This window comes from Chaetodon trifascialis, chromosome 1 (genome assembly GCF_039877785.1).
Source record: "Chaetodon trifascialis isolate fChaTrf1 chromosome 1, fChaTrf1.hap1, whole genome shotgun sequence".
Lineage (NCBI taxonomy): Eukaryota > Metazoa > Chordata > Actinopteri > Chaetodontiformes > Chaetodontidae > Chaetodon > Chaetodon trifascialis.
This window is the reverse complement of record NC_092056.1, coordinates 13120146-13140478: the sequence shown is the minus strand read 5'-3', so window position 1 is coordinate 13140478 and position 20333 is coordinate 13120146. Positions and strand designations below refer to the sequence as shown.

Genomic DNA, 20333 nt, shown 5'->3' with positions numbered 1-20333 from the left:
CAAGACAAGCCTTTCAAATCATCAGCCACAGATATTGCTTGGCCACAACTTGTGAAAAAGTTGTCTGTTGTTAAAAAAAAAAATCAATGAATTTGCAAGTGTCTTATTGCATTGCACCACCCTGCCAAAATATTGTGTCATCCCCATAGTCACATTCTGAAATCCCCATGCATTTCAGTCCCTTTGAAGGGTCTCGAGTGCTGAAATGAGATCGCACAACCCGCAAGAGTATCACACTAATTGAAGTTGACAAAAATACGAACTGCGCCCTTTTGAACTGCTGACATTGAACAGGGTGGATTAGGCAAGCGTATATTAACAACAGGTGACAGGCTGGAGGGAACAGTGGATCGCCCGTGTCACGGAGGGTCCGGACGGTTTGAGATCCGAGTAAAGACAGACGTGAAAAAGGAAAAAGTCTTACGACATCATCTTCCCACCTCACTCACACATATGTAGATGGAAAAAAAAGAGCATTGAAACTGTGAGACATATTATTGTGGTTTTTACTTATGTATTACAAAGTCATATATACACTTAGATACATAAAGCCTGTCAAAAAAATGTAAAACAATTTCACTGACCGTATGAAAACAATTTAAAAAATGGGGCAAATAAAGACACCACGAGGCAATGTTAACATCCTAAAGACTGCACTGCTCTGAATTTTGAAGCCTAAATACTGGAGCTGGGACAAGATGTGATGAAAAGGAAAAAATACAAACACACACAACAGGTATAATATAAAAATAAAAAAAACTCCAAAGCATTGCATCGACAGTTTGTACACATCTGTTCTGAAAAGTGTGGATTTGGGTGGTGTCCATTATTCACTGTACAGTATGCTTTCAAACACGTGGCAAACAAATAATAACTCCTATGCATGTGCAGTGTTCATACACATAACTCAATGACTTAGTGGGTGCTTCATTCAGCACCTTTGCTTTTCTTATATATTAATATAATGAAAGGCTTGCTCAGGCAGTATAAAATTACAATTCAAGATGTTCCAGTAGCTCTGAGTCAGTATTTTAAAATCAGCAGTTACTCACTCTAAATAAAAGATTTATGGAACCAGCTTGGTCCAATCTGATTGTGTAAAAATGGACCGTATGTGAAACATTTACTGTACATCATCTGTTAGCCACCACGCTCTGTGCTATCACATTCAATTAACCATTACATAAAGCCCTCATAGATATGTCATTGAATCATGAAATATATATCATGTAAATTAAACATTTATTACTTTTTGTTTTCATACAGTACAGCTAAAAGAATTGGGTCCAGGAAAAAAGAAAATCCTAGTTGGAGCATCATAAATTATGACTATTATACAGCACTGCTGCAAAATACTAATATATACACTGTATACGCTGATTTCAGAGCAGCTGGAGCCAAAAGCGTCCAGCTCCAAAACAGTAACCGTGAGGGACCACAAGCCTCCAATCAGTCAGCCTGCCCATCAAACATTAAACTCAGGGTGTCCCTCCAGTAGCAGTAACATTAGTCTAGACATTAGTAATGCTAAATGTTTGACAATATTTTTCACTTTAATCCCAATAAACAAATAATTCTCATCATGCTCGTCACCATTCTGAGATTTCCGCGTCCTATGTTATTCAAGATATTAACTTAATGTCCTGCACAGTTCTGCCTTTTCAATTCACTTTAAAAAAGCAGAAAACAGGTCACTTGAACTGCAAGGTGATAGGAGCATGTCCCACTTTTGTCTGAATACTGATATCTTGTTTTAAAGACAATGTTGGTGACAAACCTTGAAATTTTGAGGCTGTGATGAGGTCCAAGTATCTGTTGCATACTGGTCAGAGGCTGCCGATGTTGGGGAAGCTCTTGAGCTTCTCTGGGAAGTCGTCTTTATAAAGCACTGGGTCTGCACGGTGTTCCACCACCTTCAGAGGCATTGTACCAAAAACTGATGCAAACTTGTTGATGCACTCAGATCTAGGGATGAAAACACAACACATTTACTTTAAAAGCAGGCTAAAGACGCATATTTTCCTTCTGATTAGTAATGTTTGCAATATATATGGATAAAGTCCTTTTCTGTCTTTCTAATTATTTTAAGGGCCCCTCTTCAACAATTAAGTTTTTCTTTTCTACATTTTATATCTGTTTATATCTGTAAACCTGAATTAAATGATTGAGTGTAATGTTAAAGAAATAACTGGAAAGACCGAAAACACACACAAACAAGATCGTACTGTGCTCATTTCATCCAAGATTTCCAACACAGAGCATCATACCTCTCCACCATGTGTGTCTGATCCAGGGACAGTCCATCAATAGCAGTGCACTCCGGGCACTTGAACTTTTTCCTGGGTGTCACCTAAACAGAAGCAGCACAAAGTCACATCAGTCATGTCAGCTCACTATAGCTGTTTTTTAGACCTCAGCAGGTCAGACAGACAGAAGCTAATAGACTGTCCAGTCTGAGGGAATAAGTCTGTGACATAATACGAGAACTTCTGTCAGGCACACTGTGGGGAAACGTGTCTGAATTCTCATCAGTGGAGCTGGAGAGAGATGATGTATGGCTTTCCTCTGTCACATCTACTACACCAACCCCCCTCCCCCCCCGACACATGCCTGCACCAGAGAACGTATGTGTGTGTAGCAGAATGTGAGAGACCCTGAGAGGAAGACAGACCGAGTTGGAGAGGGTGAGTGTTTTCTGAAGTAACCTGTAGGAGATACGGTGGGAGGTGGGGGCGCGGGTGCAGGTGTAGGGAAGTGTGCAGCTTGTGATTTGATGGCAGGGTGTGCGTGAGCCCTGGTGAGCTTAGGAAAACATACTCTAAGGGGGAGTGCCAGTGAGTGACACCCAGATAAGGGAGGTTAAGGCCGGCTTTAGTTCAGGCCCCTGCACCTGGGCACAGTCAGCATGGATGGGAGGAGGGAGAGGCAGTGAAGGGTGAGAGCTGATCAAACCCAGGGATGCTGGTCTGCCCTGTCAGACTTCAGCCTCCCCCCAGCAAGCAGCCAGCCAGAGCTATGAATGTACCTTTATGGGGGCTTTGCCTGTGATGTTCGCCACCAGGAAGTTCATGGCAATATCTTCACAGTTCATATGAGCGTCCACCCAGTTCTTGATGTCTCCGGGCATCTTGTATGTGTACAAATAGTTGAAGTACTGGAATGGAAACAAATGATTACAAGGTGTCGCACAGATATACTGCAGACATGTTTATGTACAATAATGCAAACACTGTTTGACCCAAGAGTATGTAGGAGGAACCACTGCGCTAGAATGCGCTTTGAACTGAGTGTGTGAAGTTTAAGTAGAAGCGAGATAACCTCGCTCTCCCCACGACGCTCTGCTCATCTATCACTGTTATCTTCTTGCCTGTAATCCTGCACATGTCCATAACAGAAGTCTACTGGAAATTCTCTGATCCTTTCTGCAAACACATTGTTTAATTTGATTTCCAGACCTTCTCAGAATTTGTTCTGTGTGCATCGTCATGAAGTTAAAGGTCTAACATCCATGAGCAGCTCTGAGGGCAGAGCTCAAGCAGCCAAAACGGCTTCATTTGAGCCAGAATCTCCCAAGTCACCTTGTGGTAGAAGGCGGCTCCAGTTAGAACCATGGACACCTCGTTGGTCCACTCTGACTCATACTTCCACTTCCCCATTTCATGGTCCCAGAGGTGCAGCCGGCCTGGGTAGCCCACCAGCCTGTCTGGGAACTCCCTCCATACCTGGAGCAGGACAGAAGATCAGACACTTTCAGGTGAACTGAACTAACGTGAGGACTGATAGCTGATAGCTAAATGATGAATGATTAGGGGGGTGTTTAGCCTTACAGTTCAAAAAGCTTTCTCTCAGCCAAAAATCCCACCGGAAAGTCAAATTACAATATTTTCAAGTAGAAGTATTTTTAATGATTGGCTGAATATCTTCGCACTGCAAGCAAGAAGCACTGTCATCTATTCAGACGGACAGCTCCTCTATCCTGTCTGCAATTCCATGTCATTATCCTTAAACTGAGCACAATTTTATCAAATGGTTTCTAAATGGATTCAGGTGAGTGTGCCGGGCTAAGGGTTGCCGGGCAGGTATGTGGGCATGGAAAGCATCAGCCCTCGACCTGTCATCATTCTTCACACATCAAACACATTCAGCAGGCAGTCAAATCCCCATCGAGCGGAGAACGAGCCTGTAATCTCCCTGAATGACTTTAAACACTGGGATCAACTTGAAATGGTGTCCTGCTGGACTCGCCAGCAGAGAAAGGATGGGAAAGTATGTCAAGGTTTTGGAATGGGGAGGGGGGGTCTTTTTTTCTCACCTCGTAGCCAAACTGCAGTTCATCAGATGTCAGCATGATGATGTCGTCATCGATGGCCAGCACAGCTTCTGTCTCGATCTCATCATAGGGGAAGAAGCGGTTACTCAGCTTGTTCTCTTTGGTTCGCACGACTTTGAGAGGAACACCGATCTTGGGCCAAAGAGACTCTGCCAAACAAACAATACAATAATAGCAACCACATTTCCATGTTTGTACACAAAGATACAGAGCTGAAACAATTCGGATGATTAATCATAACATCCACATTATAAGTGGTAGAAATTTTGATGGTTAATTGTTGATATTTCTCAAGAAAAAACTGCATCAATTTGTTGGTGCAAGCTTTTGGACTGTTGTGCAGACAAAATAAGCCATTTGCCTTTTCTCCCCAACATCTGCAAACCAACCATCCATCCATCCATTATCTATACCGCCTATCCCTTTCGGGGTTGCGGGGGGCTGGAGCCTATCCCAGCTACAATGGGCGAGAGGCGGGGTACACCCTGAGCCGGTCGCCAGCCGATTGCAGGGCCACATGTAAGGACAAACAAACATTCACACTCGCACTCACACCTACGGACAATTTAGAGTCATCAGTTAACCTAATGAGCATGTTTTTGGTCTGTGGGAGGAAGCCCGAGTACCCGGAGAGAACCCACGCATGCACGGGAAGAACATGCAAACTTCACACAGAAAGGCCCCGCCTGACCCGGGGATCGAACCGGCAACCTTCTTGCTGTGAGGCACGCGCACTACCTGCTGTCACCGTGCCGCCCATCTGCAAACCAATTAACTGAAAATAATTTTCAGTTGCAGTCGATACATATATACAGTATGTGACACTGCAGTAACACTTGTTTCATATATTTTTAGGGGTTGCACAAGATGATAAATATGGCCACACTATCATAGCCTTATGATGAGTGAGGAGTTGTGATGTTATTTACCACTGAGAGAAATATCTGAAGTTTGTCCTGGCGGTGGAAAATAGTGCTCTGGGAGTTCACTTCACTCACTGACTCGTATCGCTACGCTAACCTCAAGCACGTGCAGATCTAACCACACAAATACTCTTCATGAGGCACATCAACAGAGTGCTTTTTTCAGGCCAGCGTTTCAGGGATCTTGGGCAGTGTCCATGGCACGGACTACGGCACAGACAGATCACACACAGAATGTGTCCCCTCATTAAAGGGCTAACTGGAGCCTGGCAGCCTATAAGAAGAGCTCCAGGTCCTCCTAACCACGTCTGAGGTCTCCTGTCAAAAGCTATTGTCAGGAAAAGTGCTATGTTAAATAGCCAGAGTTTCTTCTTTCACTCTGTCCATGTTGCTGTCATCCTTTCTTTTATTTCCAAGGTTGGAAAGACAGTAGGACGGAGGGAATTATTGGTCATTATCTGAATTTTAAAACTTGAGCTCCACATTGACATGGCTCAAAATGCAGCTGCTGTTATTTCTTTTGGGACTTCTGCAACTGGATTCAACAACCGACAAAACAAAATTGCATGGAATGAAAAATAAGCTACGACTGCATTTATTGTCGCTGTGTGGCAGTTCATCGCAGCTGCTGTACAGATACAAGAGAGCATTTATAAAAACACACAAACACTGAAAGCAGGTCAAGACACTTAGATAAACGCAATGTAATTTAAGTCCATAATTTAAGCATAATTGTCCAACACTCGACACAATATGATAGATTGTGTAAAAAAGAAACAACAAACAACATAAAAAACTCCATTATGTTACTAGGTCAGAGCACGGCCTTAAAATAATCCAGGAGGAAGGAAAAATAGAAGCCTGTAAACACATCGGATCAAGGCTTGGTGTGAATTGGGAAGAAATCTGCCTTCATACTGGACTGAGCCCCGTGAGTCTGACCCGTCAATGGCCCCTTGTTAATTCTAATGGGTCACAAAGCTCCAGCCAGGCGCCGCTGACGCCTCTAATGAAAAGGCAACTCACAGCCACGAGGGAGCACTTCAAAGTCCTCTCATTACTTCATTACATTGGCCAACTCTTACAGCAGCGGGACCGATATAATTCCTGGTCCAGAACACTCTTCGTCTTTCTTAGCTCTTAGTCGGGTAAGGCGCGATTAACTGTCATGTACTTAATTGCTATATTAAGGCAAATAATTAGAGTGCAAGGTGAAATAAATAACCATTAATAAGAGCTTACTATGACACATCTCTAATGGACTACAACTGATGATGAAGAGTAATGAGAGGCAGAAAAAAACAGAGGTAACAATAAAACACATGCCTATGCTCAGGGTACTGAGTACTGAGTGAAGTATTATCATCTCAGTTCAACAGCACAACAAACAACAGCCTCAACCTTCACAAAGGCCACATTTAATGCAGAATTGTTTGGTTAGGCTGCATTGGTTTTTATCTAATAGATGGCAACTGAGAGTATATACAACTATATCTCTTGGAAAGCTTCATGAACTTTCTTATTTCTGATGAGAATCTGTGATACTCACCCTCAGGAGGACTCTTGTTCTGGTTATTCCACACTACCAGCAGCTTAGCCAAGCTAGGCACCTTGGAGATTTCTGTGATGACCCGGAAAAGACTCTCAACACGATCGTAGGTCAGCACCACTGCTGTGAACCCAGGTGCCCTCGGTGGGATGAGTGGCAGGAACAAGGGGCTGTTCACGCTGGACCACTTCTACACAAGAAACAAAGGAAAAAAACATCTTTGTTCATCTATTTTCATTTCCAAGAAAAGCTACTGTACAGCTAGCTTCATGTCTTCTGTGTCAACCCCTGTCTGTCATGTTTTCCATGATTTAATACACTATAGCAACGCTTCACTGGACAGTGAGGTCACCTGCAGTAATTTCCAGATGATGGTTTTTATTACTCAGCAAGAATCATCCAATAATGTGTCTCGGGGGCTAACCGAAGCAGAGGACAGAGTGCCAAAAGCCTCCAGCGAGAAAGCCAAGTAAACCCGACAGAAGCATTAATACAGAAGCACAAGAAAGACCGCGAAGGGGTTTGCAAACAAGACAGGTTGGCTACCCTTTTGTATCTACTGCTCCTGTGATGTTATTATGAGGGGTATTGTGGGATGTAGACAAACAGGGTGGGATAGAGAGGAGAAGGGGAGAAATAAGGAGCAGTGAAGGAGCGGAGTTTGCCAGGGAGTGAACTGTGGCTGTCGACCGTCAATGTGGAACTTGGCTTTTCTGTCATTGCTCCCCTTTAAAATGGCTCGTTAACCCTGGGAGCCGCACTGACTTCAGCTTAGATCGAGTGACAGTGTTAAATGCATGATGCCAGTGGAGAGTTTTCTGATGGTATGTGTGTGCTAAATACTAAACTTTGAAAGTTACACATAGTCATTGGGATTAGAGGAGACAACTAGCGTTAGTCTGTGTGCAAAAAATGCCTTTTTTTTCCTACAGAGGTTGTTCTCTCAAGCGAAATAAAAAGAAAAGCCCTATCTTTCATTCACAAGCATGTGCTACTACAACACTCGCAACTATAAGAGCATCAGGGTTAATAAGCTCAATGAAAGTCTTCAAAGGCTCCAAAAATGTTCCACCGTGGTTACAGTGACAATCAGCCTGAGGGGGGCAAACAGAGCATATCTCAATCTGCGGGTACATATAAACCCTGTTTCTCCTCTGGTCCCAGGTGGCCACACAGTGAATATGTGGCTCCTTTCACAGCATCAACACAAGTCTGTCAACAGAGACACAGCAACTGCCTTTTACACAACATCAGTCACTCCTCCACCAATAAAAAGTCACTTTATTGGCAAGTGGAAACTTCCTTGTGGTCATTCTCACATTGTCAAACAAGCGGAGCGGGAAATAATTAAACTAACACATATATACGCAGCACAGATGCGTTGAAGCAGAATAAAAGAGGCAGAGACCACTTTAGTCATTTGTCAAACAGAATTAGTTAGATGAAAAGAAAGCCGCAGCTCAGCATGTCACCAGCAGATCTGAAGGAGTTAATACTTTGTATTTACACTAAAAAAGAAGACTTGTATCTTGTTATTTGAACTGTTTGAGTGGTTCTTCACTAAACTTAGACACTAGATAAAATGGCCGCAGTGGTGGTAGACTTAATCTAAACTTTAAATATTCTGCTAATTAAGCTGCAACACAACATACAATACATGTCAGGAGTATTACGACGGTGATGTGTTTCTATTATTTTAACTCTACTTCAGCCGACTGGATTTCAAAAGAAATGACTCTCAGGTTAAAGTGCTACTTTTGAGTTTTAAGGGTATTTAACGTATTCACATCCACGGTGAGTGACCAGTGTCAGACTCAAACTTCTTTTTACCTGGAAGTGATTACGTCTAATAAACTTTATAGTGCATGGTTGATCAGATGTGCATGTAAACACCCTCAAAGTAAAGCTGAAGGTCATAGCATTTTTCTTTTAAAATCTAATGTGCAGGAAAACAAAAATGTCCAAATTCTCGCAAAGTGTACGGTGACTTTTAAACAAACTAGTGATCAAATAAGATTTTCATATGCGCAGGTGCCAATAACCACAAAAATGTTTTAAACTCTGACAATGTTGAAAGACTGAGATGCTTCAATTCTTGTAATGTATAAACTTTACAAGTATGCTCACTATTTACAACTCCCAAACAAAAAGCAGCTTGTCCCTTTCTCTGAAACCCCCCTTCCAAAGGCACCAGCAATCCTTGGAAATGTGCTTTCAATTACCAGCCTAAAGACTACAGGAGGAGAGGGGGAAAAATGTCTGCCTGATTTATTTAGTGCTCTGTGCAAGTTCTTCTCACCATCCATTCACTGAATCCATCGAGAAAACACTTCATCTCCCATCGAAGGCAGGAACGGTCAGAGGTCTGTACCATGATGCAATTAACCTCCTCTGGCTCTGGACAAACCAGAGACCTGAGTGATACTGATAGATTGGACTCGCTCTGACAAAACATTTTGACATAAGTGGGCAATGTCAAGTATAACTGCTGATTAACAAGCTACCTGCTCAGAGGAAAACAGGCAACCAGAGTGAGCAGCTGATTGACCGTAAACCTATTAATTCTGAACGACTGCACAGACACAACTCAGAGCGCTTCATGTTTACACCAATGCAACTTGATTGTGACTGCCACCTCTCTAATTTTAGCATTTCACTGGATCTCCTTGTACCTAGATACTTGCAGACATCTGACAGATGCAAAGACACTATTATGCAGAATAAACAATTAATCAAAATGTGCGACATCCAAATTATAAAGGTAAAATGTGTCAAAACATATGATTATAAATGAAGCACTGCAGCGCTACAGAGATGCCCCAGCCTACAAATTCTTTTTTTTTGTGTGTTGAAAATTGTTCACACTAACGCCATGACTCATATCAGTCTTACAAAATCTCTCAAAATAATCGTAATCTGATTTTTTCTTTGCATATTGTTAAGCCCAAATATCATTATGCATATGCGCACATGCTCACATGAACAGGCCTCTACCCCACAGGCTGAGGATGGTGGAGACTCTAGATCAGACCGGGCTGATTAATAACTCCTGAGAGATAGTCGCCCAGCCAAGCTGTCTGCAGCCACAAACTCCCACAACCGCAGGGACGCTAAACACACACACCATTCTTCACATCCAGCGTACTCTCTACAAACACAATGACTCAGACATGCAGGAACTTATTTTTCACCACAACGGAGGCATCCTCCTAGTGCAGAACTGCTGACACAAACTGGCTGCCTCAGAGCTAGCTGGGTGTAGACCAAACTATGAAGCGCTGCATGTGTGGCGCTTCAGAAAGAGTGAAGGCATCTACTGTCACTCTGCCACAGAGGCTTTGATTTACAAGGCACAGGAGAGTGGAGAAGCTTATGTGGCACTGCGAGCGTCTGTATGGTCATAGCTGCATTCTGGATGGCCGTCATTCAGATGTCTCCAATAAAAAGACTTGTAGGAATACAACTGAGTGGCACAGCACAGGCTGTATAGATTAAGTAGCTGCATGTTGGATGAGAACAGCCTTCAGGACATACAGAGCTAAATAATGGACAGTTTTGAAAGACCAATGAAAGTTTAAGACACAATAATGTAACAAATAATCTTGTTCAATGGCCAAATGTTAGAAATACTGAAATGCACATGAGCAACGAATCTACACAGTTACATACCACCACAGGTGGATTGTTCCACTGTTCGTAGGTGCGTGCAGCATATGGGTAGATGCGGTCGTTGATGATCTGCAGCGTTGTCAAGCCAATAGCCTTCATGGAGCTGAAGTAGGCCTCCCAGAACCAGCGTGCCTATGGACAAATGGAACAGACTTCTTAAAATGTACACAGGACAACAAAAAAACAGGAAAAAAAGAGCAAACAAAAACATGTTTAGAGGATCAACGTTAAGCTGCATATTTAATAAAATGTATATCAACCAAACATACTCAACCTTCAGAGGTGAGCGGTCATACAGAATTGGATATTTGAATTGATTGATGAAAAACAAACAACAACAATGCAATGTAATGTAAAGATCATCATCAACACAAGCTGCATAAAGCTGTAAGAAATGAAAAAAAATCTGCTATTGTTTCCAGAATTAGTCACCATCCTGGAATCGTCAATAAAAAAGTAACAAAATTAAGACAACGACGATGTTTACATGAACAACATACATGACTGACCTTAACTTGAATAAGACGGTATTTCATTGTATTCAACTGCCATGTTCTTACTTTTAACTCAGTTTTGGTATTTTTATGACATGATATGCCATTACATGACAGAAGATAATGTACCAGTATGAAGTCATAACTATAAAATCCAGATTCTTTCCCCTCCGGTCCAAGTCTTAAAAGACTATTTTGCAGCCCTCTCCAGCCTCGTGACCTTCAACAACTCTTCTTCTGAGGCTTTCTAAAATTTCTTTTGACGGTGCCTGTTTTACTTCAACAGATCTCTGATGTGAAAAGCAGACTTTAATGATAACTGAACTCTTAACCCTTAACTTAATGTTATCACACTGGCTGCAGGAATACCAAACTCAAAAAAGCAGTTCGCTTCACAGTCTTTTCAGCCAAGGTGGCAAACGTGGAAGAGAATACCTAAAAGCTCCGAATGCGTTATGGTCAAGATGCAGAGAAGAAGACATTCAAAGGGATCTTGATCTCTTTTTTCTCTTTATACCATGACACATGAAAGTTACAATGAATTGATCGAGAATAGTGCTACTGACCATGACATATGTGGCTGACCTTCTTGCCCCCTGCAGGCCCCTATTCTCTTAAGCAACTTCAAGGGACAGTTCAGAGGCAAGAGAAGCCTATAAGAGTTAATGATGCTTCAAACAACACTGTCTCCTGCCAGGAGGCACCGTGTTAGACTGAGCCGACTCCCACCAGCTCCTCAATGACCCACATTTCCGGAGGAAGAGGATGTGAATATTTGACTGTTTGAGCTATGTTTCTATCTCATGTGATGTGTGTATTGTTAGCTAATGTTAAACAAAGACAGACCTTTGTGGCACGTGAACATGTGACCATTACCTAAATCACCCATGTGTGAGCATGGGACGGAGCTTTGGAGACGTAAAACAACACAAAAACAGCGTTTATTTTTATAGAGAGGGTGAGGAGAATCCAAAAAGACTTTCTAATCTCAGGGGGGAATCCCAACGGCCCATAAATCAGCCAGTGATGAAAGTTTCTTTTCTGACCGGGAGGAGGCAAAAAGCAAACTGTGCTGGCCCTAGGGCCCGTCCCACCACCCTCCACCCTCTCACAGCGCCTGCAGGAATTTTTATGAGCAGGGAAGAAGAGACAGCGTTACAAGACAGGAAGAGAAAATCATACACCATCTTCCAACTGCAGCATCTATCCTATAGCCTTCATCTTGTTCCTGTTTGTTTTATTAATGAGCAAAGACGTGTAGTAGTACAAAAATAGCAGCTCTGGTCTACTCAGTCCATGAGCTAACCAAAATTTATTTCACCAATAAAATGCAAATTAAGTTTAAAGCAACTGTGACTGTAGATCTGTGCAAACACTGAGAAATAAAGCAAACAATCCCAAGAGAGTCAGATCCAAAATATATCTCTCTGTGAGTCAAATGCAACAGTCACCTGATGTGACGCTTGGTTAAAACCAAATTATCTCATTTCCTTCTAGTTTAGAGAACTCGCCAGCACCTCTCCCTATTTTCTTGTTTAAAATGGTTAAATGAAGGTCGAAGAGCTGATCAGAAACATCTTAGATTACAGTAGTCTGCATCACGTTTTTTAAATCAGTGGAAGTTGTCAAGTGCCTGACAGATGATTCAACCTATAGACCAGAATTGGCAGCCAGTGAGCTGTGGACAGAACCAGGCAATCATTAGTGTTTTTGACATAATCAAAAACAGCAGCGAGACCAAGTCCGCTTCAATCATGTGAGCTGCTCACTGGGAATATTATTTTGCTCAAGATTTATTAGCACTTTACTTTCAACTGTGATCAAAACATTTCTGCACACTCACATACACACACATCTTGTTAATAATAATTATTTGGTCTCCGAGGTGTAAATCAATCCTTGCTAGAATGGCTACAGTAAAAACGAGCAGGACTTTGGCTCTAGAGGACCACAATGACTGAAGAGCGCTGCTTTAGCTGCAGGTTTCATGTGGGATTACACAGTCGTGGTGCTCATGAGCCGCATGGTTTCCTGGATTACAGACTACCCCACCGACAGATCATAGTTTGTGTGGCTCCACACATTCTGCAGTGAGACTGCACTGTGCCCGGTTCAAACTTTTCACTTAAGATTTCATATTCCACTTTGGGCTGTGAAAGAAGAGGAAAGAAAACAGGTGTAGGAGAATTGGTTGATGGTTGAAAGAGATCAAATCTGCAATTCTAGCAAATTTACAGATCTCTTATAACATTTCTGAACGACCAAAAGGAAACTGACACCTGTCATCATCCTGGCTAACTGGTCAGTTCTGTATGAGGGGACGCACGTAAAAAGGATTGAAGAGAAGCAGGCCGCGTGGAGGTGAGAGGAGAGTAGACAGACTCGACATATTCTATAAATCAGCTGCAGAGAGCAGACTGTTCTGCATGGTGGTGAGCTGGGGGACTACAACAATGTTGGGAAGACAAGTAGGATCCGCAGACTACAAGAAAATAGATGCTTGTCAGGTTGGAGCTCAGTAACAGCAATAATTGAGGAAAGGACAAGAAGGAAGTTGAAATCCATCCCTCCCCCCCTTTCATATATTCTAATTTAATAATAGAGTGGATTTGGCTGTGCTAATCTAATAACAGTCTGAAGTGTATGTGTCATATTTTGAGGGTATGACCCAAACAAGGCTCATGGGAGTCAGCACACAAACATGGGCTCAGCGGTTATCATCTCGCAGCTGTTTAGTATGTGGCCTTTTAATACGTGACCTAAATGGATGTCATTACATCATCTCAAATTTGAAAATGAGTTGTGCTGTCTGAACCGAGTCTGCTGACTATTGATGGAAGCTCAACAGTAGTCTATCACAATTTGACCTGGTCTCTAATAAGACTTGACTTAACCGAATGCTGCGTCCATGCAGGATGAAGTGAAACTGCAGCGCCAACTCATTATGTGGATGTTACTGTACGATAACTAAGAAAAACAACAACAAAAAACTGCATGTATCTGTGTGGAATAAAAACACATTTGACCTGTCAGACGGGCATTGGATGAATATCAATGAAAACTAATTTGAGGGCTTGGAGCAGCTGTTGTTTTTTGACTGACTTTTAAACTTAATAATTTATATTTATATTTTTAACTTAATTTATATTGACAAAAACTAAAACTAAATATGTTATTGCTGTTGATTATTTTACATATCCTTTGAGGTAAGACTGCATCTCTTCCTATTTTTACCTTGGTAAGGACAAAAGCCAGTCTATGTGCACACATAGACACACTATGAAAGAGAGGGCTGCTGAGCCCTCTGCTGGTAGAACTAATGAATTACACCAACTCAACCAAACCAAAAAATAAATCAATTTTTACTCTTTCCCAGAATAACCATTTGAAGAAATCGGATTCTAGAGAAGCAGAAAAATCTTTTCCCACAATGACTAGAATTTAAATTATCCCATCTTTTACATCCGGGAGGCTGGAGAGCATTTGGCAAGACAAAATGTGTGAGTGATGCTGCATATATGACACTGTAAAGAGAAATATTAAATGTCATGTCCATTTATGATTGCTTGGAGAAATAACCTTTCAAAATAATAGCATATTGTGTCTCTTTTAAGCACAATAAACCTGCATGATTCTTCTGATAAACTGTACATATGGTACATATAAATAGACCCATGCAATTCAATGTTCTTTTTATGCAACAGCACTTCTTTATGTGCAATTCAGCATTTGGCATTGGTAGTTTTTCTCACAATAATCTTGGCAATAGCATTTGTATTGTAGGCAGTAGTATTTTTATAATCTGTACATAATATACATATAGTTGATTTTTTATTCTTTATCCTGTATCCTCCTTATCTTGACCATTCCATGCCTGTTTTATCCTATGTTATCTTATCTTATATGCCAATTTAATTACCTCTCAATATTATTGTGCTTGTGAATGCCTGTTTTCTTCTGTGATGTGACTATGGTTACAATACTGTATGACTGATCCTGCTTATTTGTTGCAACAAACCACCTATGTCCCCTTGAGCCATGCTCAGTAATTGTATTTGAGTGAGTGATGGGATGCTCTTACTACTCAAGTGTGTCTTTGAGTGCTCTGATAAACTGCCATACATTGCAGCCTGAACAGGCTACTGGGAACTGTGGGAGTTGCTGGAAATATGTCACACATGCAGGCACTTGACCACTCACAAATACTGTAAATGCAGATATTGGGACAGACCCCATTATCTTCAAGAGTTTAACCCACATGGCGAAAACAAGCTTTTAACGTTGGATTTTTAACAGGAAGTGCTCTGGAGGCCCATTAGGCACACGGCTGCCTGTCTGGTAAAAATCTCCCATAAACACTTACTGTAGTTCTTATTTGATGCAGTTGACGCATTTATCAAATCAAGCTCTTCTAACATGACTTCTATCTGCTCAATGACAGATTTGACCTCATGTCAAACGTTGACTGAACAGTGCACCCGCTCTGAATAATCTCTCAAACATCCCAACTCTGTAAATAATGCAGAAAATAAACACAAAGTATTCATGGTGACCTTTACCAGGTAAGAAGCAAAGCACCCAATGGGCCAACAGAGCCCTTCATGCAAAAATGTGACACAGTCTCTAAAATATCATACCTGTGGCCAAGTTCCTTGTCAGAGCAGACAGAGGAGTACTGTGGATATCAATATAGCTATGCTACCAAGTTAGCTGTGAGCTACACACAGCAGAACACCCCCACACAACAACCCCTTCCTCGCCCTCCCCCACCTCACAAGCAAGCCACGTTTTTGAGCTTGTCTGATGTAATCCAACCCCAAGCTTGTCTTTGAGCCTTTGGCCTAAACGTCTGTTTGGCCAGTATAATTACTAAATGGACTAGAGTTGATATAAGAGAATGAGGAGCAGCTGAACTGGTGCACGTCTCTCATAGCTGCTTTCACTTCTGTTTATTGTGGCTCAATGCAGATATGAAATGGAAAGAGAGAGCGAGCCGTCTTCTGTGAATTTCACTCAAGCTAAAATCAACATAGCTGAGTCTTCTGAAAGCTTTTTAAAATCTAGACTGAGCAAAGGAGGAAATTCGAACTTATAAAGAGTGAGGGCGGCATCCAAATTTCTGTCTTTTGCACATCACAAAAAATTAGTTTTGCCTTCCATAGACTTGAGTGATTGGTTGGTTGGTGCAGGCACATGTCAGATGTGACATTCAAGTGCTCTGAACCACCTCTGACCACCATCCATATCGAGCTGAGCTCTCAAACAGCAACTAAATGTATGTTTTCTCTTCAGTTAGACACTGTGACTGTTACCTGTCTCTGCATCTCTTCAACTTGTCTGTGAGGAATACTCTTCAGGATGGTGTACATCTCTGACAGCTTCTCCTCTGGAATAACCACAGATGCCCTTTGTAGAAACAGATGCATTAAGTTAGTCAACTGAAAATGGTCAAACTGTCAAAACATTATTTCGTTGTTCAGTTGCTCAGTGACTTTAGCAGACCTTTTCCAGTCAAGCACTTCAGAAAAGGGCAGAATGTAGGAGTCAGCGAGGATGACGGGGACACAGCCAGCCTGCAGCACATCACTGAGGGCAGCCTGACCCAATCGTGCCCCCCGCAAAACCACACAGAAAGAAGACTCCTGTAGAGACACATTAGGCCACATTAGTTTGCAAACTAACTATGACGAGGCTGTATTGATCCATTCCACACTATAAACTTTTTCATGAACCACAGATCATTATGGGAACTTTGGCAATTTGACCAAATTAATTTGTTTTTAACGCAGTTGTGCTCCCCACCTGCAAGATCTGAGGGTAGTCATACACCTGCCCCTTGCAGCAGCGTTTCCGTGCAGAGGCGGCACCCTGAGAGAGGTTGCTACACTTGTCCAGAAGGAGCAATGCTTCTCCATTTTCTTCCTTCAAGCGCTCCACTTCAGCGCGGTACTCACGGTGAATGGCAGTTTGAGAGGACAGAATAAAGTAGCGCCGTGGCCTGGAGGAATGGAGACACGAGATACGCCACCGGTTATCAAGGCATACTTTATCCTGTTGACTATAATTAATCAGGGACAAGGCCAAAACATGTTGAAAAACCACAATTATTTTTATTGCATTTAGAAGTCCTCTGTAAATATCACACATCGTTACATTCCCTTGGAGCACTGTCTGTGGTTCAGCTGTTGTGGATAAATTAGGTAAAGTGACTGTAATTTGGTCATGATGCACAACTCAAACAAGGTAATGAGAGTTAATGGCCTCACCCAGGCTGTCTCTCAGGCAGCTCAACATCTGCAGAAAGTGGGCTGTACACTGGGATGCTGACATCATAACCTTGTCGGTAGGTCCATGTAGAGAAACCTCCACCAGCAAGCAGCGCTCTGAAACAAATGGATCTGGATTGTAGCAATGCTTCAGCGCACTGGGGAGTCTAACAGTCATGAGCTGGAGAAACATACTTAAAAATGCAAATTCATTCATTAATTTTTTCGCTTCCAACGAGCACTTTTTGCACCCAACAATGCTGATGTGAGACATGAAATGAAATCAAACAAGGCTTAGTGCCCTGGGTAATAGATCCCACATAGTCCACTGAGTGATGAAATGTATTTTGGATTTTGTTCTGCTCTCAGGCAAGGTGAACATAAAGTGGAGACACAGAGTCAGCCACACACACCTGGTTCTGATGAGGCTCCATGCCAAATGGACTCCAGCTGGATGAGCCCAGGAAATTCCTTGCAGCTAAAGATAGTGTTCATTGTCTCAAGGCTGTGTGTTCACAAACCCAACCTCTTCCATCCACAACCATCACTCTAGCCTGCAGAACATCTTGAGACACACAGGCTCTTCGCTGGTAAATACAACCAGATGAAACGTCTCCTCAAGACCTCTTAAAAATATGTTATCTCCCAATTGCTTGTAAATATCTCTTTCATGTTCATTAAATTATTATTTTTTAACACTTTGCGCATGGCTGCAGTTATGGTAAATGCTACTTAAGACTGCATAATCCATTGTTGGTGAATTTCATCTGCCCCAGAAACAGAATATACTTTACACAGAGAAATTTAGCCTTTTGATTTTGTGCCTGCTTGTTGGAAGCTGCTGACAGGAATCCTGAAAACATTTTTTCAGTTTTCATTTCTAGATCATATTTAGGCTGAAGAATTCTGAACTGACTGTCATAGTACATCAGCTGATTCACACTTTTTGGTGGTGACCTTTTGATTCTGCATTCTACTAAGACATTGTGAAAGTGAAACATTATTGGTCATTTTAGATTTCATTATGACTCAGATTATAATGAAGCCATTCCTGAATATTAGGGTAGCTTTTTACATGCACTGTAGCTACCTGTCTCTGGGCACATCCAAGGCAGTGTTGTAGTCTGGGGGGCCTCCAGGTAACATGTTGAAAAGTAGGTGATTCATCCCTCTGTCCCACCTATCGAAGCACACAGAAGATTAGTTCAATTAATTAACAGAATACTTCAACAAAAGAAAATCAAATGTTTTTGTGAAATGTCAAAAATGACTTCATTTCCCCACTTCATACCACTGTTTAAAAGCCTTTGGTTTGTTGGCCACTTTGGGTCCTGGTGACATATCCATCTTATGTGGCCATTATTTCTGGCATTTCAGGACATAAATGATAAATATATACTTCAATATAATATTTTGTTCTTTGAAAAATATTAGTTTCCGACCTACACAACATACATGGTGATGTGACTGTAAATAAATCCTCTGGGGATGAAAAAGCTACATTTGAGCACTATCCCCAATGACCACAACACAGAGACAAGAGAGGGGACTCAACCACATGGTCAAAACTCAGTGTTTTCTTTTTCATGATGGGGTCTTGTTTCAACGCTTACCTGGGTAGCATCGACAGAGCCTGGGCGGTCTCTCTGATACGCAGGGAGTTCTGATTCAGCACATCAACAGACGGGATAAAAAGACAAGCCCTGGTGACATCATCAGTGTAAAAGTCACTGTCAGAGATGGCACTGAGCAGATCATTGTACTCCCGCGACAGTCCAGTGCTGCTGATGGGGACCCCCATTTCATCCACAAACTTCTGCAGAGGGTAGATGTAGACCTACAAAAGCAGCCATTTCAACAATGGGTCATGATTTACACACGAAACACAGCGAAACATTGAAGGGATATGCTTAGTTTGTTAATGTTCAGTGATGTGAGGGCCCATACCTTGATTCTGTTCTTAGGATTGTAGCCACATCTGTACACATCAAAGCAGGTGTGCATTCGACAGCTGAGGTCGCCCCTCTCAGGAATAGGACTGGAGACAGGCAGGCGGACCAGAGGTGCGTCGTGAACACTGCGTTTATCGAGGGTCCAGTCGGCTGCGGACTCAATGGAGTGGGGCCAGAACTGAAACATCCCCGTGGCGATAAGTCCAAGCAGCACCACAGAGAAGAGGGTGATGTAGTAGATGCGGTGCTTGGTTTTCATCCGCGGGATAAGAGCGGGGCCCCGCGAGCTGTATTTCCCAGAGGTATACATGCCTGACACCTCTCTCTATCTCTCTCCAACCAGGGTCTGTAAGACAGGTGTCTGATCAATGACAGATCAAGTACAGCCCAGTCTGCCTAACGCGCAAAACAATCTGTTACGGCCTATAACGTCACTTCATAGAAAAGTTTCCCAAAATCTCAATATTTTTTCAAAGTCTTTGCTGTCAACAACAGGAATAGTTGCACATAAAACACATTTTGACCGCTACCGAGCCATTATATCAGCAACAACAAACAAAATATTTGTCATGACGCGTGGAAAAAACTTTGCATATTATAGAACTAATGGTGAATTTAAAACGTCCACAGCCAGCGCAACGATGATTGTCTATTTTATCTTAAATTAACTGGGAAGCTAACTAGGCTAACCGCAGCTAACGCAGTGGTTAGCTAAAACAGCTGTGTAAACATTCATGCTAAGTTAGCTCACTAACGTCAACTGACATTACTAAACGTAATGACTGAAAAAATATTGTTGTCTAACGTTATACGTATGTTTTACCCACCAAGACGTTTCAAGGAATGAGGCTCGATAATTCGGTCTTAATTCATGGCAAAGGTAAGTAAACAGGCGATACTTCTAAATACAGTATTAATGCTAACCTAACACCAAGCTAACTCTAGCGCTCCAGGAAGTCGTTCACTGACTTCCGGAAGTCATTCTTCTTCGTTTCTGCATTTACTTTTGTAACTCAGGACAGAAATGCTTTGCTTCCCTCTGGTGGATATGGGGGGCACACAAACATATTTTACCGATTCACAACTTCTGGTGCAGATGCTTTTTTCACTGTTTACAAAAACATTTGGCAATTTAAAGTGTGTGTGTGTG

The 20333-nt window shown here is 42.1% G+C and overlaps 1 protein-coding gene across 2 annotated transcripts; it reads right to left on the bottom strand.

Moving 5' to 3' along the window:
* Positions 1-483: 483 nt before the first annotated feature.
* Positions 484-20193, bottom strand: ext2 (exostosin glycosyltransferase 2). 2 transcript variants are annotated; one of them, XM_070966430.1, is made up of 15 exons: positions 20011-20193; positions 19179-19529; positions 18845-19068; positions 18322-18411; positions 17232-17348; positions 16768-16963; positions 16468-16607; positions 16278-16371; positions 10472-10603; positions 6803-6992; positions 4313-4479; positions 3579-3722; positions 3026-3154; positions 2268-2350; positions 484-1965 (listed from the first exon to the last, which is right to left on the bottom strand). In XM_070966430.1, the coding sequence occupies exons 2-15, from the start codon at positions 19491-19493 to the stop codon at positions 1827-1829; spliced, it is 2160 nt and encodes a 719-aa protein (XP_070822531.1). In that variant the 5' UTR covers positions 19494-19529; positions 20011-20193; the 3' UTR covers positions 484-1826. The 2 variants fall into 2 exon arrangements, with proteins under 2 accessions (XP_070822531.1, XP_070822541.1); XM_070966440.1 differs by having other exon boundaries at positions 20007-20112.
* Positions 20194-20333: the final 140 nt, after the last annotated feature.

Coding starts and splice junctions, on each gene's coding strand:
- ext2 (XM_070966430.1), bottom strand. CDS start 19,493: ATGTATACCTCTGGGAAATACAGCTCGCGGGGCCCCGCTCTTATCCCG. Junction 19,069..19,178: donor ATCCTAAGAACAGAATCAAG/GTATGGGCCCTC, acceptor CTGCTTTTGTAG/GTCTACATCTACCCTCTGCA. Junction 1,966..2,267: donor CAGACACACATGGTGGAGAG/GTATGATGCTCT, acceptor TTTCATCCCTAG/ATCTGAGTGCATCAACAAGT.